Below are 17,418 nucleotides of genomic sequence, written 5' to 3'. Positions count from 1 at the left end.
CCTGCTGGGCGGTAGGCACAGGAGCTAATGACCAGGTGTCCCACCTCACACTGCAAAAGCGTCCAACAGGTGCCCAAGGCTACTCAGGCAGGGATTCTCCAGCTACCAGCCTAGGACAGCATTACCTCAGCTGGCGACTGTCATGTGGGCTATGGAGCCAGGGCTAGCTCTGAAAGAGAGAACCCCCTTGCTCTTCCACAGCTGCTCAAGCACATGAGAAGTCATTCCTAACACAAGGTCTGGGAGGGTGGGGGAACAGGACACACCTGATCCTAAGTTCATGGTCCTCCAGAAGTTGATTCCAGGTTCTATGTGCCCATAAATGGATCGAAACAGCTCATCTGAGCATCTGAGTCAGACCCACCTGGACCAGCAGCCAGGCCCATAATAAGAATGTGGTTACGGATGTGATTAAACAGCCTGCATCTGGATACTGGTGGCTCAGTCAGGCATAGCAATGCGTGTGGGACATCCCAGTGCTCAGGCAGGGGTAGGGAAGGGTGAGTTCAGGGCCATGTTAAGCTACACTGTTTCAATGAAGAAACTAACGCTGGAACAACACGGCAGAACACACACGTGTCAATCAGTGGCTGAGACAGGGGGATCAAGTCTTTGAGGCCAGGGTGCAGTCTGGCGACAGCTCCTCCTGCAAGCACATGCTCGCTGAGGCTCTGAGGAGGTTTTTCCTCTATCAGCCTGTGCTGCTGGCCTTCATTTGAAATGTCCAGTAAACCTGCTAAGAAACATGTGCACCTGGAGGAAAATACCAAGTCCAACTTAGAATCCAGCTTCTGCCACGCAACAAGAACAGGGAAGGGCAGCTTCAGCCGGGCACTCAGTGGCCCCAGGGAGAGTGCTCACGTGAACTGAGTTCACTGTTCTCTGCCCTAAGAATGGAGCAGGCCACCAAGAGGACCTGAGGCTCAGCAGGAGGGTAGAGAACAGCCTCCTGGGCACTCTGTATACCTGTCACAAACCAGAGCACTGGCCTTCCATGGACCCAGAAGCTGTCTGACCTATCTCTGAGAGAACGGGAAAGAGAGTGCCTAGGCAATCCAGCTTCCCACCCCGCCCATCTCTTAAGACAGAACGAAGCCAGTTTATTGCAACCCCCATCTTAGGCTAAAGCCCCAAAAGACCATGGCCTTGGCTACTCTGTGGACAGCATTACTTTTTCATCCCCTGGCTCTGAGCAGTCCAGGAGGCTTTAGTGGGTCTGTGCAACACAAGCCCCTCTGTAGGGATCCTTAAAGGTGGAGCCTGCCATGCCAGAGTTGCAGGCCTAAAGGAGGGACCACACAGAGGGGATGCACAGGGGAGGGGACACACAGAGGGGATGCACAGGGGAGGGGCCACACAGAGAGGATGCACTGGAAAGGGGCAGCACAGGAAGGATGCACAGGGGAGGGGCTACACAGAGGGGATGCACAGGGGAGGAGCCACACAGAGGGAATGCACAGGGGAGGGGCCACACAGAGGGGATGCACAGGGGAGGGGCCACACAGAGGGGATGCACAGGGGAGGGGCCACACAGAGAGGATGCACAGGGGAGGGGCTATGCAGAGGAATTGCAGAAGGGAGCCAGTGTTAATAGGGAACCAGTCTTAGAGATAGATACACTGGTTGGTTCCCCTGGGAGGTGATGGCGCTGAGCCTTAGCCATGAGCCAAGGAAAACAGAGTCATGGATGAAAGAGGCAGAGGAGGATACGGGATGTGAGAGAGGAATGAGTAAGTCACAGGTGAGCAATCTGCTCGGCAGGAGGTACCAGTGTCTCCCAGTGTCAGGAGAAAAGGACCAGGAAAATGCTGGTCCAGTGCCCACTAGGGAGTTCCTGTGCCAAATGCGCCTTCTGCAGCCTGGCTCCTGACAAAGCTGGCAGCTCTGCAAGGAGACCTGGAGAGGCTGGACAGCAGCAGACCCACTTAGGGCTGCTCTGTCATGCATGGGTGAGACGAGAAATTCTGTTCCAAGTATTTTGCTCAAAAATACACCTTTTAAAGCCGGGCAGTGATGGCACATGCCTTTAATCCCAGCACTCGGGAGGCAGAGGCAGGAGGATATCTGTGAGTTTGAGGCCAACCTGGTCTACAAGAGCTAGTTTCAAGACAGCTAGGACTGTTACACAGAGAAACCCTGTCTCGAAAAACAAAAAACAAACAAACAAAAAAGACTTTTAAAATATTAACTATTCAATACTAACTGTGCATACAAATGCCTCAGGAACTGATCTCTAGCTTGGGACTCTAGGCACCACATGGAGTTGCACCATGTTAAGGACTTGAGGATCCCTGGGGTAGAAGAGAAGGTGAATTGTTCAAACAGGCATTGGTCCTGCTAAAGCTCACGTTTCTAGGCAGATAACAAAGCCCAGGAGGAAGCGCATGATCACTAACTAGTACTTGTCATCTGAGGTCATGCCCAGGGCCAGAAGAGACTGAGACCACAGATCTCCGAATGGTCAGTCAGACACAAGTCCCATAACTGCAGACACCCCTCGGTCACTTCTTTCCTTTTTCATGAAAGAAGGTGGCATCCAGAAATGGCCACAAAAGGTTCAGTACTGGCGAGTGGTCTCCTTTCCCTGGTACATGTGTGTGTTTCTTCCATTCATTTATTATGTAGCTGCAGGCCTCGTGTGACAATGACAGACACACAAGCATTAATGTGGGAAACCATGTCATTTGATGTTCTTGGCCTGTGTGGACACAACTGGGTGTCACTGGTTCAGGAGCAGGACTCATCAGCCACACGGAGGTCACCAAGACTTCCAGGAAAAGCTTGGGGTGGAGGGTGGGAAGTACTGAGGAAGAGTCACAGGGGGCAGGTCTGGGAGAGGCTTGGCGCAGGATTCCTCATGGAAGGGGCCTAGTTCCGCCTGACACAGAAAAATCAGTCCAAGCCACGGCCTTGCTGGCTGAGATCAGATTAATGGTGTGTAGGCTGTGTGGTCACTGATAACAGGTTCAGCATGGGATGTCAGGTGTTTTAAATATCCCCTTAAGTGTGGAAGGAATCAGAAGTGGGCACAGGCCATGTTAAACAAAGGCTGGGGGGCCCTTCAAGAGCCACAGTGACAGCAGAAACCCAAACTGCCCAGCCACAGGGCAGCAGGCAGGCAGGCAGGCAGGCGAGTGGGAGGGCAGGCGGGCAGGCAGAGAGACAGGCAGCCAGTCAGCCAGGCAGGCAAGCAAGGTCTGTAGAGTTTTACTCTAGGACAGCTCCAAGGAGGAAAGTAAAGAACTTCAGGTGAATGGGGAGTGGTGGCGCACGCCCTTGATCCCAGCACTCTGGAGGCAGAGGCAGGTAGATCTCTGAGTTCAAGGCCAGCCCGGTGGGTACGAGTTCCAGGATATCTAGGGCTACACAGATAAACCCTGTGTCAATCAAATGAACAAGCCAAACCCCAGGTGATTTCTGACAAGGAATGGGGAGCCCCAGTGAAGGTCTCAGGGGAGCCCAGGCTGCAACAGCTCCCCAGGAGGAGAGGTTAAAGTGGCCCAGAGCCTACATGATGCCATTTGGTGACATTCTGGTCAGGTCTGAGTAAGTCAGGACACAGCCCAGGGGGACAGAGATGAGCCGTGTATGCAGGGTAAGGAAGGCAGCTGAGAGTTGCCGAGCAATGGGTCACTCCATCTCAGCAGCTTCCTTCACAGAGCAATCAATCCCCTGACAGGAAAGAAAACGGCTGGAACACTTCACTGAAACTAGAGGGCAAAGGTCAAATAGAACGCTGAGAACTCAAGAGATAAAGTACAAGAAAGAATTGTATCTTTCATCTTATCTCAGAAGGAATGCTGGCCTACTGGTACAATGAACTGCAGAAGAAGGAAATGGAGTCTTCCGAAGGGGCTGGGGAAATAGGCCTCCACACGAGGAGGGGCTGGCTGTGGCCTTATACTTCAACTATTAACTGTTGCCAAATAATCGACATTCAGAAACAAATTTGGCTTGAATGTAACACCTGCTGAGAAATAGGCTGGCCACAAAGGATGGGGGGAGGGCGGTACTGGAAGGCTTGGAAAGATGAGGTGAAGCCATTAGGGGCCCTAGAGAAGGATGGGGACACTGGGGGGCTTGAAGAGAAGGGATAAAGGGATGAGGATGATAGAAGTGCAGGGGCAGGAAAGAATAGGGGTGCTGGGAAGGCTCGAGAGGAGGATCATGGGAACCTGGTAGGGATTGGAGGGGATATATCTGAAGGCAGAGAGGGAAGAGATGGGATGTTAGGAGGCTGACAGGTTAGACATTTGGAGCTCAGCATCAGCACCTCGATCTAATACACACTGCTCTGAATCTTCACCCTTGATTCCTGAATTTGAGGAGAAAAAAGCCCTACTGACCTCAAGCCTTGTGCTATTTCCCTGGACACCCGAGCACGACAGCATTCCTATTCCGAAGTTTGCACGTGGCTCAGTCCTCCAGCCAGCTCAGGGCCCACAGGAGAGTTGCCAGGGCTCGTTGACTTTTGAGTCCAGGCTAACATGGCTGACTCATCACTGCGGACCCCAGGAGAGCCTGGCATAGCCAGTCTGGTGCAATGCAAATGAAAGACGTAATTTAAAACTTGTGAGGTGGTAGGTGCAATTTGGTCACTTTCATAAGGAATAAGGTCCAGTTCCTAGATCCACATCTGCCACCGTGTCTCTGCAATGGACCGACTAAGGGTTTGTCAGGTTAATTCTGGATAACTGCGGACATATGAATCACTCCGGACAGCTGAGGCCCGGGCAGTGTTCAGAAAACCAGAGACTGGCAGCCGCTGGTCCACAGATAAGCTGATGGAGTACTGATAGCCTGCTGGGCACACAGCCATCTGCTTTCCTTTTGGAAAATGTTGCCAGTCCCACTGCCATTACCTCTCCGAGGCTGGCGTGAGCTGCTCTCCAGGGGTTGAAGGTACCAGACTGATAGGCAGAATGGAAAGGAGCTAGCTTTTGTACTCAGTATCTCATTGTCCCAGGCAGTTGTCTGTCTGAGTTGGGGTAGACTGACCCACTCTGCAAAGCCCAAGCTTGTGAGTCCTGTCTAGCTGAACTCCCTTTATATCTCAGGAACAGCAGGGAAAGCATTGGTGGCCGTCAGTTCCCGGCAGCCCGGCAGCCCAGCAGCCACTCCCTGAAAGGGGGTTTCTGCTCACGGGCAGTCGCCCTCCGCTCTCTCACTTTGGCCAACTGGCTCTAAGCACAAGCCCTGAGGTATAGCCCAGAGGTTGCTGTGCAGGCTATGTTGGGGGGACCTGCCAACGAAAAGTCCACTGAAGGTCAGGGAGTGTGCTCAGGGTAGGGGCTCATCTTTAGCTTGTTGATGGAGCACCTTCAGCCTCAAGTGCTATGCTAGTCCCTAGCTATGCTTTAAGGAACAAATAGCATCCTATCCAGGGGATCTTAGAGTCTCCATAGCATCCTGCTTGGAAAAAAGACCAGACCTCAAAACATTTCAGAGGTCCTTGCACCAGGGCAGGCACCTTATTCCTCTAAAGTTGCTACTTCCTCCCCTTCAGCGACCCAATGAACTTCCACATCTGTTTCCAAGGGTTATGCGAACAAACGCCCACAGTAGGCAACACACAACACAAATGTATCCTATTACAGTTCTGGAGGTCATACATAGAAAATCAAGGCACTAGCAGAGGTGGGGGTCTCCAGACTCTAGGGCAGACCACTACAACTTGCCCAGAAGGTGTCAAGAGGCAGGTATGTCACCTATTGGCTGCTTCCATATTCAAGGTCAGCGGCACAGCATTCTCTGAATTGTGTGTCCTCAAACACCCACCTCAGGTGCCTACCCTGCAATTGCATCAACCACAAAGGCTGGTCATCTTCCCTCCCCAAAATCCTCACTCTAAACCCAGGTGCAATGTGCTTTTGAACTTGGAAGTTCAAAACAGTCTGCAGATGAGGATGAAGACCACTTTGGGGGACACTCATTATTCAACCTAAAATACATTACAGATGAGTCTCCCATCCTTAGAGTCTGGTCTCTCCTCACTAGTAGATTGGTTGTGGCACAGACCTGACTACTAACCACAAGCTGTCCACAAGGGGCCAGGCCTAGGCCAGCATCAGGACCAGGGTTCAAGCCTTGCCTGTGGGTCTAAAGGACTGGCATCTCCCCTCTCCCACTTGCAACGACAGGAGAGGGAGAAGCAGAATGGGTGGGTGGTCTTCTCCTCAGTTACAAACCTCCCCTGGCGCTCCACTTTGGGGTTTGCTTTCCCTTTGGGGTAAAAATTTATTTCATCAAGAAAATAATTAAGTTGTGAGGAGCCTGAGGAAGGGGGTGCTCCCGGAGACAGGGCTGCTCTCCAAGGACCCAGAAGGAACCAGAGGTCATCACTAATGCTGCCTCCCAAGAGCAGGTGACCTAAGACCCCACCAGCAAGATGTAGTCCTAATGCATAGTGAAAAAGAGAAAGAGAGACAGGGACAAGCAGAGAGAGGGTCATGTGGCGGGGGTTGAAGTCTGGGCTCAGAGACCATTGGGCTCAACATAATCCCTCCTCCTCCTCCAAGGGTTAGTGGCTCAGAGAACAGTAGTAGCTCCTGAAGACATACAAGTGAGGCTGTGAGCTCTCAGCTCTGAATTCTCCCAGCTTGGGGGACCTCACTGTTCACGGGACCCTGTCCTGGGCCTCCTTGTCTCATCTAGAACCCTTTGCCCATTTGGGAATGTCCTAGTCACCCGCCTTCACCGACCCTCAGGCATAGGCTAGGCACAGATGTTTCTACAGGGGAAGGAGGTGACCATAAAGGAACCAGGGCCACCTCACAGTGAGAAGGGAAAGGGACGCTGCAGACAGACAGAGGCCTTGGCCTTACCCAGGCCCACAGGCAGGGCTGGACCCCAAGCTTGCACAGACTGGAATTAATCGAAGGTTCAGTTCCTGGATGAAAAGCTAAGGTGACGAGGAAAAGGAAGCTGAGGTTTTTTTTTTTTTTTTTCTTCATTCCTCAGATAGGGCCTGAGTCTAGAACTCAAGCTCTGGATAGAACCCTAAGAAGAGGTACCAGCCCCCAGGAGTCTCCTGAAGGCTCTGTGAATTCTCAGCAGCTTCTCTTAAATTATGCCAGCCCTAGAAAGATACCTGGTAAGTGGATGTGGACAGGTGGCCCTGGAATCTCTCTGAAAGGAGTTGGAAAGTAAGTGTCATGACACCAGGTACCTCGGGTTGTCGAGGAAGAACTCTGGGAAGCAGAAGTGGCTGTTTTTCCTAATGTGACGTGTGACAGTAGCAGGTCCAGCGACAGCTGGGTAAGAGACACACGTCCTGCTCTCGTGCATGCCAATTTTTCCAGGGGACTGCCTGACAACTAGGACAAGACCCCCACAGGGCATTATGGGTCCTCTGAAGCCAGCCGAGGACTGTCAGGACATCCTGGAACTCTGTGGACCAGGCTGGCCTTGAACTTACAGAGATCCACCTCCTTCTGCCTCTCCGAGTGCTGGGATTAAAGGCATGTGCCACCACCGTCCAGCACAACTATACTTTCTTTAGGGTGGGCACAGATTCCACATTGCCTCGTGGCAAGCGAACCATCACCAGCCCACTCAAAGGGTCAAGAAGCCATGTAATGTCACGCCACACTGGGAACAGAGCCACCATATCATCCTCCGCCTATGAGGGCACAGCTGATGGCCAGGCTTCCTGCCAGATGTAATCCCCAGGATCTGCTAACGCTACAAGGGTTTGCTACAAGAACTGGGCTCCAGCAGAAAGCAATAGACACACATTGTACATCTCTCTTACAGCAGCGCCCAGCCCCCTGGGCTTCACTCAAAGCTTTCCAGAGCAGGCACCCAGCTTCATGGAGTCCTTTGCCTGCAGATGAGCAAAATGAGCAGACCCGCTCAAGACGACCTCCCTGAGCAGAGTCCATCCTTCAACAGAGTCTGCCAGTCTAGGCTTCCACCACCAGGGATGAGTTAGAAGTCATGACAAATGCTATGTATGCATTATAGGCTGACCACCAAGCAGGCCAACACACAAACAGACACAAAGAAATACCCCCGAGAGAGGAAGGCGGTGGTACGATGGTTAAAATAGCATAACTTCAAAATGTTTGATAAAATTAGCAATGTTTTTGAAGTGCCGGTAGCTAGCTCTGGCATGACCTGAGGAAAATTAGCTCTACCCAGCTGGAAGGGCCCTACCTCTCCTGAAGGCCCAACCACAGCCCCCGCACCCAACCCCAGCTCTGACTGGAAGCATCCAAGATAAGGACCGTGAGAACACGGAGCTGGACGGAACCCAGGCCCCTGGCACTCTGCCTCCACAGAGATAAGAGAAGGCCCTGCTGCCCGTCGTCACCACTCACTCTTCCCTCAGCCCCCAGACTCCTGGCGTCTGCAAGCGCACGCCGTCTACCTTCCTTCTGTCTCTCAGAGCAGGCACCCGAGGCGTCCAGAAACCCAAACAAGAGAAGAGAAAATCAATGACTGAATGGGACAGCAGCGGATTGGCATTCACCCTAAGGTACCTGCCCGGTGACCAGTGTGGCCTCTCTGCCCCACGTCTCCAGGTGTGGATGAGCCAGAGGCGAAGGGAAGCCACTGAGGTTGCTGGCAGCCATTCTGCTGGCACCCACTCTGCTGGCTGGCCTCTTTAGCCACCTTAGAAATCACAGGTGCTGTTCCCATGAAGACATCTGGCTTCCCTAGGATGAGAGACCTTCGGAGAAGGCAGGGCTACTTCAGCGGACCCCTTCATCTGAATGGGTTGGGGCTTTGTCTCCCAAAGGCCCTAGAAGACTTGCACCCTCTCCCCACATCCATCCAAACTCTCAGTAGAAGGGTAAACACCATCAATACACAACCATCCCTACCTCCATCCCCTCCCCTCCCCCACCCCCACCAGAGCCAAGTAGCACAGCCATCCGAGTGCAGGCAGTGATTTCCCAGAAGGCATTCTCCATGGAAAGGGCTGCCTTTGTCCTAGAGGCATGGAGCACCTGGATTCTGGTGTGCAGGATTTCACAGTGTCACATCCCTGGCCACTAAACCCCCTCTTCTTCCCAAGTCCTCCACATGGAGGCTGAGTGGAAGGCTAACTACCACGACACCAAGGCAAGCTCTCACTCTGAGCTCGCTCCAGGTCGGCTTTCCCATCACTGCTCCTGCTCACAGGGAATGGCTTGTGCTGGCAGGCTTTTTGAAGATGGGACCCTGCTACAGAAATCTGATACCGTTTCAAAGACATTTAAGCTCAGCTTTGAAATAGGAGGCCGGGTGGCTGCTAACTATGAAGCTACTCAAAAACCAAACAAAAACAGTGAGTGGTTCTAAACCAAAATTAATGGATAGATGATGGATGGATGGATGGATGGATGGATGGATGGATTGGGTGGATGGGTGGATGGATGGATGGATGGATGAGTAGGTGGATGGATGGGTGGATGGATGGGTGGGTGGATGGGTAGGTGGGTGGATGGATGGATGGATGGATGGATGGGTAGGCGGGTGGATGGATGGATGGAGGGATGGATGGATGGATGCGTGGATGGATGGGTAGGCGGGTGGATGGGTGGATGGATGGATGGATGGGTGGATAGATGGATGGATGGATGGATGGATGGGTAGGTGGGTGGATAGATGGATGGATGGATGGATGGATGGATGGATGGATGGATGGATGGATGGGTAGATGTATGGGTGGATGGATGAATGAATAGACAGATGGATAAGTAGATAGATGGATAGATAGAAGAATGGGTAGATGAAAGATGTGATGCTACCTGCAGAATTTAAACCTTAGCAGGATATGGTGGTGCATGCCTTTAATCCCAGCACTTGCAGGTGGATCACTGTGAGTTTGAGTCCAGCCTGTTCTACAAATGAGCTTCAAGACAGCCCTGGCTATTATGCAGAGAAACCCCATCTCAGGGGGTAAAAAAGAGGAATTTAAACCTAGGCTTTACCGATAACCCACCACTGATCCCCCTCCACAGGTAGCCTCATCTCATCTTCTTGTAGAATCTCTAAGCCTTTTGTCTATCCAGCACCTTTTCTGTGGGACACCCTAGAGTCAAACCTCACCATGGCCAGAGCTGGTAACTAGTGACCCAGCACTTCTTACATGTACCTCCAGAACATCCTGACCTTCTGGAAGCTGGGGATAGCTGAGGACCTGCTACAGCCTGATGCTGGGTATCCCTGACCTGACCAATTATAACACCTCCCCCCACACATACAAAGTACCCACAGGGGATCAGCCTGGTTAGTGACCCCATCTGCCAGCATGGAATTCCAGAGAGGTGTATAGGCTTGTGGGCTGCTTCTCCATGCTAGGGTTCTGACTGCAGCAGCCAGGATGCTCTGCTTAGGCTTGTCCACGTGAAGGAGCCAGGGAGAAGATACGCTCCCACAGGCAAGGACTAGACACCTGCAGCCTGAAGCTGACCTGACTCAGCGTAGCTGTGATCAAAAGCCACCCCACACGAGCACAGACCCACCAACCTGACATGCATCTCTCAGCCAGCGACCTGACTCCCACATCCCCATCCAGCCCGCGATAGTGCTACAGGCAAAAAAATACCTAGGGTCCCTGCCTAAAGGGGCTGTCTATCCCAGGAGGGACACAGTGTAAGTTGCACAGATACATTGTATGTCGTGAAAACAGTGAGATGGGGAGACATGCTGAATCATAGGAAGACACAGAGCAGTGTGGATGAGAACCAAGGGTCCTTAGCTGTCCAGGACACGTAGCCAGGAGCTCTTTCTTCTCTCCTATGATGGGGAATCCATGCTTCAAGGACAGGTGACAGCCCCCATACCATCTGACACACAGCACAAAGCTTGTCCCATCTTCTGCTGCCTCAGAAAACAGACCTGCATGACCTCACTCCAGTGCCAGGGAGCCTGCCAAGATGGCTCCAAGAGAGGAATCCAGGCCTGACCAAAGCTGAATCCCAAGCCCTGAAATGCTAGGGTGGGAGATAGAGCTAGAGAAAAAGCTGGCCTGGCCAGAGGAAAAGAGCCGTTCAGTCCATGGGGTGCATGCTAGGTGCCCCCAAACTGTTCTATTATCTAGCCATGCCACTTGTGTTTTAAAGTGTACCAAATTTTTAAACTTCATAGCATACCAAATATATTTTTATTTTCCTAGTGTTTCACACACACACATGCACACACATATGCTCACACATACACATGCATGTGCACACACATACACACATGTTCACACATACACACAAACATACACATGCATGCACATGCATGCATACATGTATATGCTCACAATACACACAATGCACACATGCTCACACACACATGCTCACACATGCATACACAATATGCCCACGCGTGCTCATATACATGTATGCACACACATGTATACACACATGCTCACACGCATACACACAAATACACACATGCTCATACATAACACACACTCCAGCATCCAATCTTGGGAGTTTCTGCTAGGCCCTATGCAGTAGGTCTATCTGGTGGCAGCCAGAAAACATCATTCCACTTTAGAGTACCAGGCTCACCCTTGAGATAGACACTATTGTTGCTACCTGTTTCTTCTCTGACTGAAAAACTGAAGCTTTACCACTAACAGAGAGCCCTGAGTCTACATCTCTGGTCCAAGAGATGTTCATGGAGTAGTGGTCCTCACACCATGAAATCACACAGGACCCTGACCCAGGGAACCCACCCCAGATGGGGACAGAACTCAGCACTTTACATGAACACAGAATATGTGTGTGTACATGTATGCATGCGTGTGCACACTGTTCTGGCATGCCCCATGATCTTCCATGCATGAGTGTATATTGGGTTTCCCTTTGTGGATGAAGTTTCATTGGCGGGGAGGGCTTGCATATGTGTGTGTGTGCATGTATGGTGTGCATTTGTGTGTGATTGTGGGAATGTGTGCCTGTTCATGTGCACTTTTGGGTGTGGAGGTTTGAGATAGGACAGCTCTGACTGTCCTGGAACTCGCTTTATAGACCAAGCTGGCCTCAAACTCACAGAGATCCTTCTGTCTCTGCCTCCTGAGTGCTAGGATTAAAAGTAAGAGGCACCGCTACCCAGTTCGTGTGCACATTTATGTATGAATGCACATGTGGGCATGGCACAAATGTAAATTAATTTATGTAAATGAGTGCGTTGTGGTTTGCATTGTGTGAACATGTATGCTATCTGTATGCACATTTCTGCATATACATTTATGTATGAACGTATGGGCACTGGAGCCCTGAGCACATACATGCATGAATATTCATTCTGTATAGTACATTTTCCAAGTGGAACAGTGGAAAGGGAGGCAGCACTCTGGCCTAATCAGCCTGCACTCTGGGGAGGTTGGCTCACTCCTTCTAGGTTTCCTTGAAGAGGGCTTCCCCTCTCTCAGTCCTCCTTTCCTTGAAGGAAAACAAGAGTACCCTGAAAAACAAGTTTTGCTGAAATTCAAAACTATCTTGAGGCCTTTGCATTTGAATCCTGAAGACTCCCCAGTGGGTGAGCCGACTGGGAGCCCTTTCCCACTAACTTAAAGCCTAGTGTTACCAGCGCCCAGGTGCTCTGTCCCTGCAGACCTACGGCGGCGGGAATGCAGCTCCAGGGCACTGCTTAGCAGTGCAGTGCGCTAGCGCACCCCTGGGCAGTGGGACGTCTTGGAATCTGGTGGGGGAGTCAAGCACCTGAAAAGCTGGGGACAAGCAAGTGTAAAGATAGCTCCAGTGTGGCTGGCTGTGAGCATCCCCCATTTGCCTCCTTGGCATGTCCTCACAGACCCCTCCCAAAAGTCCATAACCACATGGCACATGCGTGAGTCCACAAGAGAAGAAACTACAGACAGATGGGACCCTATATACCCTAGGAATCACAGGCGGTGTGGCACCTCCAACACCAAAGGCAGTTTAAGGGTAAATGTTCAATCTGCTGTTTCTGAACCATCTGAGCATCTGAACCATAGAATCACAAGACTAGTGAAAAAACAGAAGAGGGCTTTGCACAGCTTAGAGACACTGGGAGACACAGCGAGGCCTCAAGGTAGGTGGGGGCGATTTCTACATATCCCAGGCAAATCACGCACCTTGCCATCTGGATTTCAGGCATATTAGCTCTTCCCCCAATAACTTAAAGCTCACTAGTTATTTTGGTTCAGGGGACTCAGCCCCCATAGGATGAGGAGCCTTGGCCCTGTTGGGGGAGGGGGCGGTGCAAAAACACAAGCCCCCGCTGAGCAGCTTTTGGCTCAACCTCCAGGACACAGAAGTCTGCATTCCACGGGCCTCTCTAAAGGGACCTTCCTGCCCCCGAGGGTACAAGGCTGAAAACCCCAACAACAGCCACAGCGAAGTAGCCAGAGACACGCCACCTTCCCCAAGCATATCCTTAGATCTCACCAAAGCTTACAGACACACAGGTTTGTTCCACCCAAAGGCTAAAATTAAAACCCATCACACCTTTGTTTTCTAAGCTTGAAATCAAGTCTAGCTGGGGGCTGGGGTGTGCTGGTTTCTCCAGCATCTTCCTTTGTCATCAGTGGTTATAGAAGAGGCCCCAAGCTTACAAATCCCTGTCTGCAGACCCTGCCAGGCCTTCATTTGATTAATAGCCCCAAGTGCCATGTGGTCAGTAAGAACGGCCTGGCCGTAGTTAATACAAATAAATGAAGAATTAACTGCTACCAACCAACAGGTGTTTTTCAGATCTGCTGTTTAAAAGACTCTGGACTGCTATTTAGCCAGAAGTGACTAAGCCACAGAGCAATGAACCAAGTCATTTTTCCCTCCCAGAGTGATTCCCCTCCTCTTTTCCTCTTTCATCCTTCTTGATGCTGTGACAAGAGGTCGGTGACCACCGCAGGTGACACCGCTAACCAGAGGATACGCAGAGTACCGATTTGGGGAGGTCACCCACAGGCGCCTTTGTGATAAAGCGCGGGGGTTTCCAGCCTGGCAGTCTGGCACTGCACCAGCCCCCTACTCAGGGGCTTTGTGGGCATGCTGAGCAGAAGAGCAGCCAGTTGCTGGCTAGTTGCTGGATCTCAGAGCAAAGGAAGTCCTCGGTGCGCACATGGGACAGCGGAGAAGGCAACGAATCCGTGGGCTTAGGAGCATTGTTGCCGGTCTGGCTGCGCTTGGCGCTCAGCAGCATCAAAGAGGACCGCGAGCAACCCGACACCACCGCAGGCGCGGGGGACAGGGGCCTTGCGCAGCAGCGGCGCACAAAGACTAGCCGACCACCGAAGTCCGGCCATGGGCAAACGCGCGCAGTTTTGCCTCAACAGGTTGGAAACTCAAAAGATGACGCCATGCACTTAACGATCTTCCTCGGTCTTTCTCAGCCGTGACAAATCCCGCCCACGGTCCCTCCTGAGAATCTGGAGGGACCCCGCGGCAGCCGCTAGCTCAAGCATTGCTGAGAATGAGGCCAAGAAGGGCGACGATGGCGAGGTGGGCCACTGGCGGATGCCTCCGCTCCTTACTGGCCGCAGGCAGCGCGCAGCTGGCGAAGCGCACAAACTTCTCCCCAGAGCCGCTTAAGTCTGGTCATTCCACGAGGGACTCCAGAGGCGGACATCTCGCACCACCCTGGTCCAACCGCACCCCGGGAACCCCAGGCGCCTAGAACCCCAGGAGTCTAGAGAATGAATGGATAGCATAAGTGAGCGACACAACGCTGAAAGTGCCGGCACCGCGAAACTCCTGCGCGCTCCAGCCAGCACCCGCCACCTGCGTGTAGGCAGGGACCCGGCCCCTGCTGCCTCCCTGCCGAACGCGCAGAGTGAAAGGTGGCTATCGCCAGGATAAGCCAGAGACCTGCACAAAGGGCACGGGAGACAGGCGGGCACTGGGGCACCGAGTTATATTTCCACCCGAGCTTACCTGGCTTTGCCCAGGCCACGCGTACCACCAGCAGCAAGACCAAACTAGTGAGCACGTCCAGAAGGTGCCGCCTCCGGAGCCTGTGCCACCTGTGGACAACAACCACAGGTTAGCGGGACCCGGGCGTCCCCCACCCCCTCGCACCCTTTAGCCCTGCACCCGCCAGCAGCCCGAACCTGGGCGCCATCTCCGCAAGCCTGGCGGTCTGCGCCCCCCTGATGTTGCGCCAGAGCCTCGGGGAGCCGCTTGCCCACAGCGCTCCGACCGCTGCTGCAGGCTAGGGCAGGGGCGGGCAAGGACGAGCAGGGGCGGGCCAAGGCGGGGCGGGGCGGAGACAGCTCAATGGGCGGGGCGCTGGGCTGGGCCAGGAAGAGCCCGGTGAGTGGTCGGGTGGATTGGGAATCTAGGGACAAGCAGGGTGGACAAGGACAGGTATCTAGTAGCCCCTGAATGGCAATCTCTCCCTCCCCTCAATGTGTTCAATGCGTGTTCTTCCTCATACCAAGCTGCCTCGCGAAGCTGCCAGAGGCTACATGTGAGATCCAGGCTCAAACCCAAAGCAAAGTGTAGGGACAACCCACATTCATTAATTCCAGTCTATTGCAGGACATGTGCTCAATTCGTGAGGTGGACTGCCAGGAAGGCAGGCTATTTGAAGAAAGACGTCTACCCCCAGTGGCCACTGGAGAGAGACACTGGTCACTCCTTACCCCTCTCCTGCAGGTGTACAGGTGTTATGAAGCCTGCCATGCCCAGGGGTGACCCCTGCCCCCACCCCCACCCCCACACTTGATACACCCAGAGACAAGGAAGCACCTTCGAGGACACACACACACACACACACACACACACACACACGACCCTGTTTCTCTCCCACCAGTTTGGCACTCTTGGCGCCTTACCTCCTTCCTCCAGCAACTAGACAGCATGACCCTCCCGGCAAGGCCTTTAACAAAACCAAAGAAGCTCACATCCATCACACAGCAAATTGAGATTCCAGAAAGCCATTCCCACTAACCTAGTCACATTCCCCCAAACTCCTGGACCTCATCTTTGCCCATCCCCCACTGTCCTTCCAGGCCTGACTCCTCTGGACCACAGTGAAGAGCCACAGCCTGACTCCCCAGCCCCTCTCACAGCCCCACCCCCAGCCTGTAACACCTCAAGTGATTCCTTTTTGTTGTTGTAGACCAGAGACCAAGTCCCTCCCCCTCCTCCCTCAGCTCCACCCCAGGCCCTCCTAAACCTCCCAGGCCCCTCTCAGGTCTCCCCCTATTACCTTCTGACCCAGCCTGGCTCTGCCCTCCCCCTGCCCGCTGCTCTGCTGCTGCAGCCCGAGGCCTGCTTGGGATTCTGATCCTCTCACATCATCCTCCGGCTTCAAAGGCCGGATCCTGCCCCGGACCCAGGGCCTGCCTGGTCTCGCCCATCCACCTGGCCCACATCCCCACTTCATCTGCCTTCAAACCTGGAGTCCCCGTCCAGGTGAAAAGGGCACAGAGAGGAAGCCGGCAAGCTAGAGAATTGTGATCTGCAGTGTTACAGAGTCAAAATGATTGATGGCCCCGCACTCATTTTCAAAACTATTTCAGGGGAGGATAGATCTAGGCACTGGCTGTGCCTGGCAGGTCTTTGTGTTTCTGAGCACCCCAAGTCTATGTGTGTGTGTCTCCACAGTTACACACAGTATGTGCATGTGTGTCGGTTGGCATGCATTCGTGTATGCATACATGTAGGAGCAAGTCCTGGATCTCAGTGATCCTGTTTCTCTTTATTAACATGTTTACCTATCCGGAAGCCATGCCCCAAGTGAGGAGTCTGAGGCAGGCGCACAGGGTGGGGAGGGGGCTCTCGGCTCTTCTGCCTGCCTCCCAGGCAGGTCTACTTCCACCCTGATAGCCGGTGAGAGCTCAAGATAGCCCCTGAGAGCTCAACCGTGTGTCCAAAAGAGCAGGCCTCTGCAGGTGGCAGGATGGAGCCCCCCAGGGCTGTCTGCAGTTTCTCAGGGGAACCCCAGAAAAGGGTAGGGGCCATGCTAGTCCCAGTCACCTTTGGGCTTCAGAGTTAGCTGGCGGCCTCCTTCCCCTGTTGGACACCTCTGGGCAGAGATGAGTCCATTTGGGGGGAATTTGGTGGGGGAGGACAGGGAGCAGTAGGAGACCCCAAGCCTGGTTGTCTTCCCCAGACACAGGGAAGATGATTCAGCAAAGGACCTGAGTACTAAACGGTGGCAGACAAGGGAAAGCACCAAGATGAGCTCTCAGATGTAAGCATCGTGATTGGATGCAACGCTGGATGCTAAACACATTCTCCACTATCCTACCCTCGGGCCACCACAGTGTCCCCATCATCCCCATAATATTCACAATTTTCTCCTATTAGAGTTTTGTTCCCTTCAGAAACACAAGGAAGAAGTAATTGCTAAAGATGGGGGAATGGGCGATGAAAATACAGATGTGCACTTAGGGAATTCTCAGTTAATGCTGTGTGCCCTCCTCTTCCACATAAACATGGGATTTGCTCAGGGGAGCAGGGCTCAACCTCCTGCCCTTAGTTGATCCTCCGCAGCTGGGGGCAC

The 17,418-nt window shown here is 53.0% G+C and overlaps 1 protein-coding gene across 1 annotated transcript in view; it reads right to left on the bottom strand.

Moving 5' to 3' along the window:
• Col18a1 (collagen type XVIII alpha 1 chain) overlaps positions 1-15,113 on the bottom strand; it is a 108,720-nt gene extending 93,607 nt beyond the window's left edge. The window contains exons 1-2 of the mRNA XM_075979865.1: positions 15,017-15,113; positions 14,841-14,929 (exon numbers count right to left, since the gene is read on the bottom strand). Coding sequence (XP_075835980.1) covers positions 14,841-14,929; positions 15,017-15,027 — 100 coding nt within the window. The 5' untranslated portion in view covers positions 15,028-15,113. The remainder of the gene's footprint in view (positions 1-14,840; positions 14,930-15,016) is intronic.
• Positions 15,114-17,418: the final 2,305 nt, after the last annotated feature.

Source organism: Microtus pennsylvanicus, chromosome 7, assembly GCF_037038515.1.
Source record: "Microtus pennsylvanicus isolate mMicPen1 chromosome 7, mMicPen1.hap1, whole genome shotgun sequence".
In the NCBI taxonomy this organism is placed as follows: domain Eukaryota; kingdom Metazoa; phylum Chordata; class Mammalia; order Rodentia; family Cricetidae; genus Microtus; species Microtus pennsylvanicus.
This window is presented reverse-complemented; position numbering and strand designations above follow the sequence as displayed.